Genomic DNA, 8,632 nt, shown 5'->3' with positions numbered 1-8,632 from the left:
GACAAAACTAAACACAATGTAAAGTAGCATCTAGAAAGAATATCGAAAAAGATTGAGAACTTGGGTATAAAGCGAAATAAAACAAGAATCCATATTAGAAAAAAACAGATGAATTAGTAGACATAGCATCAGATAGATTAAATAGAAACTGGAAACACTATTTAACTATAATATAAACAAGTATAAAAAATTTGTGGCACTCTTAAAGTGAGAGAAATAACGCATTTTTTACTGTTGGCAATTAGTAAATATTAACAAAAATTTTAATTTATAAAAAGTTTCCATGAAAAATAAAACTAGAAAAATATCAATAAATTCGCCTACTTAATAATTTTGTTCTCATTATTTCTTTATAATTCTCATGACAATAGGTTTCTTCTTCTTCTTAAGGTTGGGAAAACCTCAGCGGCTAGAGGTATTCAGCCTGTTTTTTAGTGAATATCCGACGTCCTATCTATTTATAGTTCAGGTTTATTTTTATTTACACTGTAGACTTACTTATACTGACCAAATTTTAGGATTATAATTTGATAATTGAAGCACTCAATTTTGATTCAAATTTTATATTTTTACTGCTTGGAAATTTAAAGACCATATCGTGCACTGAGAATGGACCGTAAATTCTATTCGTAGTCTTCAGAGAACTGCGAAGAGTGTAAATATTAGAGTTATTTAAGAAGTTATAAAAAATGTGGGATAGGTCATGCTTTTCCAGGAGAGAGTTGATAAATAATTCTTAATTTAGACAAGGAACTTTACATGAAAAATATCCAAAATTTAATTTATTTAATAGTTTTGTCCTCATTTTATCTTGAAAATTCTCATTATAATTGGTTTATGGAATAATAAGTGACCTCAAATGAAATGAATTGAAGCCAATTGACGACTTTGGTCATTTAACGTTGACCAATAGTTGCGTCCTTTTTGCATGAAATCTCAGATCATTTGAATTCATTCAATTCTACTTCCTATTTAATTCTACTCAAATCAGATGAATATTTACATCCCCTGTTATCGATGCAGCACCAACTTTTTTCACAGAAATAAGTCAGTTCAGTTAGTTGGAGAGTGATTGAAAAGTGTGAGGGTGTATTTACTTATTTTTTTATTAGTACCTAGTAAGCTTGGTGATTAAGTTTCGAGATTTCTATTTTACTTATTTATTGATAAATGCATTTTGGGTTAGAATACAATGAACTTAATGAATGTCTCAGTTTGTCATTCCATTTGACCCATCATATCAAAACAGAGAGAACAGGTGAGCTGATATCAATTTGGAAAAATCAAATCATTTGCTAAAGAAAAGCTATAAATGTCTATTAACATCGATCTAAGTCATTTGACCAATGGGATCACATTTTGATTAATTTAATTAATTAATTAATTCTATTTACAAAGAAATGCACTAAAACTGCAAGAGATATCTAGAAATAGATTGAACAATGAAGGAACTGGGGATAAAAAGAAGAAAATTAATTAGGAACTGGGTACATCCCACCCTTCAAAAGATATAATTAAAAAATATGTTTTTACTATAAAAACCATAATAATAAAAATACAATATTTATCATACATTTATTATCATAACAAAGAAAATTAACAGTATAAGGTACTTATACGTATTTAAAAACAATTTCTTTTTTGTCAGCTATTGTTTGTAATTCTAGTTTTACCGGGCACTGTAACCAAAAACTTAGAAATTCTTCTGTATAACCGATTAAAAAGTACATTTTTCTTTGGTGTATACTCCTTGTTATAATACCCGCTATACGAATAATATTATGCTGCCTTTTAATAATGACTTCGCTAGCAAATAAACCTTGCCAAGTACCAACCATAAATTTTCGAATGAACATGTCTTCTACGGCAGTTTCTGACGGTCTTAATCCTCCATCAACGTTTGCTAAAAGGTAGAAGTCATTTTAATATGGATCTAAAAGAAGAAATACTTTCCAGTTTCACTTTTCAACAGTTTAATAGCAAACAAAATATATTTAACTAACATGTATTCCAGGAATTCCATGATTTTCTGTGAGCTATTTGAAACGGAGGATTTGCCATTTCATACGTAAGTGGAAAATCTTTTTTTGTTGTTATCTTGTATTTTCCTGATTGAGTTTTAAGACAAACTGAACTAGTCTGTAAGGCACGGACTATATTACTTTGAGATTTTATAGATTGAAGTAAACCCTAGAACAAAATCTATTAATTATTTGACGATTTTTTACGATATTTAAATACTTTTCTTAATAAACTCATTTTATTTCTAGTTCTTAAAAACAAATTTATTTGTAAGGTTATTTTACGAATTCTTCTAGTTAGTGAGCCTATACTTTTTTGATAAACAGTCAGGAAAAATTCTTCTAATTTGCGAACTGAACTTTATATGTAGGACATCCCTCTTCTATTTTCCTTAAAAAATATTGATTATTTCTTTAAAGCTATAACCTACATATTATGCAGTTGCTAACAACAATATAAAACTGCACCTCCGCAGTAAACTATGTTTAAGTTATTTCTAGTTTTTTATTCACTATATAACCCTCTTAATTTTGGTAAGTAGTCAAATGATAATGATATTTTAAGCACAATTATTATTTATTTTAAGTTCATTCCATTGACTGTTTCAAATGCATATCAATAAATAACGATTTCATACCATGTGAGGACCCTTTTCACCACAATTTTACTAATGATATTTATCAATCACCTTGTATGGGAGGTAAAAAAGGAAGGAACGGCCTATTTCCTGCCACATCCTGTATAAAAATTGCTGGAGTGTTCGGTAAGATTTACAGAATAGAATTTAAATTAATAATTTATTATATTATATGAACAAATTTATTTTATAGACCATTTTAAGGTATATACACTTATAAGTGTAATTTTAGTTGCCTATATACGTGAAAGTGGTCGAAATGATCAAATTGGTGAAGATGATTTTTTGTAATTAAAATTAAAAAAATAGTTTCATTTTAAAGTAAAGATTTCTTATTGGATAAAAAATAGATAAACATGTGAAAAAAACCTATATTAAAGGACTAGATTAAGTAATTTTATATGAAGTTTATATTAACTTAAATATCTAGGTTATTATTTTCAAATTAACTTTAAGATGTAATATCCTTCTAATGAATTTCGATAGAATCAGAAAAAAATAAAATTTATCAACTTATTAAGCTTAAATTTCTCATGATGTAAAATAGTTCTTTTATAAGCAGTGTCGCCAAATCTCAAAAATTCATCTCCCCAAAACCCCAATCAAAACCCCCTAAAATCTCCACAATTACTATAGATTTCTTCTAAAACACTTTTGTTTTCTATAAAATAAATAAATGAAAATTTTTAAATGAATAATACATTAAAAATATCATTGCACAAATAATAAATATCAAACAATAATAAATAAGTTTATTCAACAACATAATTTCTTTAAATTCTTTATTTATAAATTATCGAACTTCAAGTATTAAATTATTTTTTTCAGATTTTGTTTTTTTTAAAAAATACATATTGACATTGAATTATTTCCCAGGGCCTATACTATTACACTTGTATTTTACTTAATTGGAAATTCAAAAAAATAAATAAAAATCCCTAAAATTATTCCTAAAAACCTGAGGGGAAGACCCCTAGTTTGGAACCTTGGTTATATGTGAAGATCTTTTGGCAGTGGCTACTAGCCCGACGCTGCAGTTGATTTCTAGGAATATTATATAATTTATATCTCAGATTTCTGGACTACATATATACATTGCGTATATAAATTAAACGTAAATATCTGACTCAAAAAGGCGCGAAATTTGACTGGGACTAACCTTTTAACCGAACACGCCTAAGACTCCATCTCCATTTTATGGGCATCACGGACGATGTATAGGCAGGCCCGTCTGGAGGATTTCTGGGGCCCGGGGCAAAAGCTGTCTCGGACCGAGACAGCTTTTGCCCCGGGCTCTCCGAGACTCTCGGTGGGCCCTGTTTACATTTGGGTCTGATGGTGCTGGGAAGGGGGTGGGGATCATTCTGCGAAAAAGTAATTTTTTTGCCAATTGATTTTTTAATTTTTTAGTCGCATAATTATCGAAATTTCATTACTCCAATGAATCATAATCAAAATCGAACATATTTCAAATAATGTTTTAACTTAAAGGTTGCTATTAATAAGCACCTATTTTTTTGTACCTTATTAGTTACTAGGTTTTTATTGAAATTTACATTTTTGTCTCTATATATCTCGAGCGCTGACTAGGATTATTTCATTTCATTGAGAAAGCAACTCTATTGATATATATATATATATCTTCTAAATGAGAAATCAATATTTAATTTAATTATTAAAAAAGATTGCAAAGTACAACTTAGAGAAAAACAATCACAAAATTTTAAGGTATGTAAATATTTAAAAGCTGCTTATTTTTAAAGAAACATATACAGACCAAAACATAAATTTTTTTGTATAACATTCTGAGAGCTCGATAGCTGGATGCAGAAAACCGGAAACTAAGTTCCGTGAAAATCCGAAGCCAAAGGCTCTTTATGTTAAAGCCGACTCTCAATAACTCGAACTTCGATAATTTGAAATTTTTGATAAATCAATGTCTTCATCTGGTAGCTTTGGTAAATCGAAAAAATGCCGTGTTTGATACTTTCAATAACTTCATATGCTTATCGTAATTAGAGGGGGAGAGAACCTTCAATAAATCGCACTAGGCCGCTTCCCTATAATTCGCATTTTTCCTAGAATGCTTTCATTCATTTTCCGAGTTATGATTACCTCCTAAGCCTTTTTACTTTATCTTCGAAATTTTCTCTAGTTTGTCACGATGAGTGAAAGCAACAAATACGTTATAACAGAACATAATATAATGTTATTCAACAAAATATTAGTTTTCTATCACTCCACATATAAAGTATTGTAATATTTTAAATATTAACTTCAAATATGCATCATCAGCTGTTAAACAATAGAGAATTTAAATTTATATTATAAACATCCAATAAATTGACTAAAAAAAAATAATAATAATTTTTCCTTTGATTCGGGGGCCCCTCAGCATGGGGGGCCCGGGGCAAAGTGCCCCATCTGCCCCCCCCTGTGGGCGGCCCAGTGTATAGGGGAAGAAGAAACTGCAGACCAGGTAATCTGTGAGTGCCCAGTACTCACATGAGCGAGAGAGCGAGGTTCAAACATATGGGAAAATCTCACAGTTTGCCTAGTGACGTTGAAAGGTTCAAGCCAAGGTGCCTGATAGGATTTTTAAAGCAGATCGGCCTTTGATCATTGTAAGTGTGGAACGAAGGGCCTATTAGAAGGCATATGTGCTTAACGGTCTTGGTACGGTAATGACAACATTAAAAGCTTAATATCTTCAAACGTGAATATCAAATATCCATTTATAAATCACCAAATATTGGTACATTATAGTTCACAAATCATATTTCCTCTTATAAAAGTGTATAAAACATAATAAAAAAATTTGACGCTGGAATTTCTAATATACGAGGGCCATTTTTTTTTCAACCTCCGATCGCTCCGTGCAGACGCTATGCGGGCAGAAGAAAGCGGGTTTATACTATAGGCGCTCTCGTACTACAAACTTCCCAATTGTTGAGTTGCGAAGTATGATTCGTTCTCCTCAGAATGAAGGCCATAGTGCTGCAGAAATATATCGGAGAATGAGTCGTGTGTATGGGGTGTCGAAAGTTTAAAGGTCGTAATGATGTGCATGGTGAAGGGAGCCAAGGACGCAAATTTGTCCTTTCAGATGACCTGCTTCAACGATTTAACAGAATGATTAAAGGAAACCGCAGATTCACCATTACTGCTTTGTCTGCGGAATTTCCAGAAGTTTCAAGGCTTTGTACTTTATTGTTACTGAACGGTTAGGCTACATTGGCGGCAACTTTCTTTAAATAAGGTATTGGAAAGGTTGTCCACAGATATGACAATTGTCTCAATCTGTTCGAAAAGTAATCATAAGTCTACCAATCTTTTTTTAATCAAATTATTGTTTTATATGAACTTGTCTTTTAATTATAGTCTATCGGAGGTTAAGAAAAAAACGGCTTTTTTATGATAATGCAAATTATCTATATCGAAAGTAATGTAAGCTTATTTTGGTTATAGATGATACTGAAGACACTATTGTAATTAGAGGGTGTGCTTTAGATAGTGGTACATTGACAACAGATACTGAAATTGTTAGAATGTCTCATTGTGGTAGCTTTTATTACGAGAATAGGTAAGTTTGGTATCCTACTTTGTAAACAATTCTTGGCAACGGCAATTTGAACTGGTAAGATATAAATTGAATGATTCAATTTCAATGAAGCTGGATATGAAATATGAGCAATAGACAAAAGTAATACCTTTGTAACTTTTACAGGTATGTACGTGGATGTGTTCAAAGTTGTGATGATGTTGATGGGTGCAACAATTCAATTAAAGACAAATGTAATTCCATCCAAAGTTTTCTATTCATGTTTTCCATGCTGAAAGTACTGCCCAATTTATTTTAAAGGAAAATTCTTGAATTTAAAAAATTATATATTCAAATTCAAATATGTATGCTTTATTTCCTCTCCATAATATTTTTATTAATCAACGAAAGGACCCGAGCTGCTCCGCAGCAATGACTGTATGGATAATTATAGCTTCGTCGTAAAATCAATCAATCAAAAAGTATCGGGATACATTCAAAAAATCCGCCACGCTCAACACTTGTCAGAAAAATTTGAAAGTGAAGTTGAATGTCCGTGCTTAACTCTCGTCAGACTCAACCAATTCACTCATATTACATCTCAAATGAAAGGGCTTGAGTTACTCAGTGTTTTTAAACAAAAAAGAGCAAATTACCTCAGTTAGAACTAGAGATATACAGTAACAATTCCAGAAAAATTTAAATGTGAAGCTGAATGTCCGCGATAAACTCTTGTCAGACTCAACAAACTCACTCATATTATGTATCAAATGAAAGATTTCGATTTATTTAGTGTTTATGAACCAAAACGAACAACTTACCTCAATTAGACCTCTAGATGTGCAGCAAAAATCTCAGAAAAGTTAAAAGTGAAGTTGAGTGTCCGCGCTTAACTCTCGTCAGACTCATCCGATTCGTTCAAATTATATCTCAAATGAAAGATCTTGATTTATTCACTGATCTTAGACCAAAACGATCAACTTACATTAATTAGAGCTCGATATGTAAAAGAAAACTATAAAAACATTAGAATTGAACGGGTAAAGGTCATGTTTGAGGAAAATTTTATAAGGATAGCATAAGTTGAATGATTTTAGTGCTTAATGACAAATCTAAGCATAAATACCGTGCAGTCAAAAAAAACATGAAATCGGCCGGACAGATTGCTATTAGATTTTTATAAATTTATTTAATATGTATATGTTACCGGCAATGTGTATAATCCGGTATTGTATACAATACCTAGGCAATGTATAGAATACCTAAAACGGGCAGGTAAAGTATGAAATAGAATTTATTTTACACTTTATCTAGGTATTCTATACAATGCCAAACTTGCAGCAGGTAATGTAACACTCGAACGCAATTGTGGTTATTACAAACAAATAAGTACGGTAAGCTTCATAGAACCCTGACACCCTTCCTAGAGGCGCCATTTCAAGCATTAATGGAAGTGAATCGTTTTAGCATGACCGTTCACTCGCGAGTGTACGCCGCACGCGGGTATCCTTTGCAAATAAAATTAAATCCTTTGACAAGAGACGGCACGGCGCCAAGGCGGCGCGATCAAAGTAAGTTTGTTTAGACAATGTCGGTACACCCGAACGCAATTGTGTTTAATAAAACAAAATACGAATAAAAATTATCGGGATACACAAGCTAGGTGCAAAGATAATTTTAATAAAAAATATGCGAAAGTAGGTAAATTCCAAGTAAAATTACACCACAATTCTTCATCACTCGAACTGTCAGAGTTACTACCACCCGTATTTTTAACAAGAGAGCCATTATCACGCTCTGAATCCAAAACAAAATATTTAGGTACTTATTTTCTTCTGTAATTGCGTGAACTACGTATACTTATGTTCCACATAAATGTGGAATTACCTTTTTTATTAAGACTTTCTTTTAGTTTGACTTACGGCTGGAGCGTCTGTAGGTTGCTACGGAGGTAAGTACATAGGTGTAATTTATCCAGAATCTTATCAAATGTCGGATTTTTTGAGGATAAATTCAATTCGTAGTACAACAGTTCACAAACACAATCTTTCACTACGGAGGCGCTTCGATATAAAACTGTCAATTTCACTTTCGGGTGTACGCCGCGGTAGCCTTTGTAAATAAAATTAAATCCTTTGACAAGAGGCGGCGCAGGCGCGTCGGGCGGGCGGCCGGTCAGGTCAAAGGAGCCGCCGCTTGAGAAAAAGGATACCGCGACACTATTTAAGCAAACAGCCGCATTTCTCCATTTCATTTCGCGACGTGCGATGATACTGTTAACACGTGTATTGAGCTATTTGCGTCATAGTTATTATTTTTGCTAATTTTCGTCAGGTAGGAAAGCAATTTAATTTATTAAAAAATGGCGGCCGAACAACGAATAGCTGAGATGAAAGAAAGATTTTATTTCTAATTAAAAATAAAAAGAGAAG

General features: G+C 32.0%; 2 protein-coding genes across 2 annotated transcripts; one reads left to right on the top strand and one right to left on the bottom strand.

The window, feature by feature from the left end:
* Window positions 1-1,561: 1,561 nt before the first annotated feature.
* Window positions 1,562-2,334, bottom strand: LOC130442821 (28S ribosomal protein S24, mitochondrial). Its single transcript, XM_056777180.1, has 3 exons — window positions 2,242-2,334; window positions 2,004-2,190; window positions 1,562-1,903 (listed from the first exon to the last, which is right to left on the bottom strand). The coding sequence occupies exons 1-3, from the start codon at window positions 2,257-2,259 to the stop codon at window positions 1,614-1,616; spliced, it is 495 nt and encodes a 164-aa protein (XP_056633158.1). The 5' UTR covers window positions 2,260-2,334; the 3' UTR covers window positions 1,562-1,613.
* Window positions 2,335-2,456: 122 nt separating this feature from the next.
* Window positions 2,457-6,525, top strand: LOC130442852 (uncharacterized). The gene is made up of 4 exons (XM_056777231.1): window positions 2,457-2,555; window positions 2,609-2,785; window positions 6,128-6,242; window positions 6,387-6,525. The coding sequence occupies exons 1-4, from the start codon at window positions 2,504-2,506 to the stop codon at window positions 6,517-6,519; spliced, it is 477 nt and encodes a 158-aa protein (XP_056633209.1). The 5' UTR covers window positions 2,457-2,503; the 3' UTR covers window positions 6,520-6,525.
* The last annotated feature ends 2,107 nt before the right edge of the window (window positions 6,526-8,632 follow it).

The sequence above is a fragment of the Diorhabda sublineata genome, chromosome 4 (genome assembly GCF_026230105.1).
Source record: "Diorhabda sublineata isolate icDioSubl1.1 chromosome 4, icDioSubl1.1, whole genome shotgun sequence".
Taxonomy (NCBI): Eukaryota; Metazoa; Arthropoda; class Insecta; order Coleoptera; family Chrysomelidae; genus Diorhabda; species Diorhabda sublineata.
Note: the sequence above shows the minus strand (reverse complement) of the source record. Positions and strands in the feature narration are given on the sequence as shown.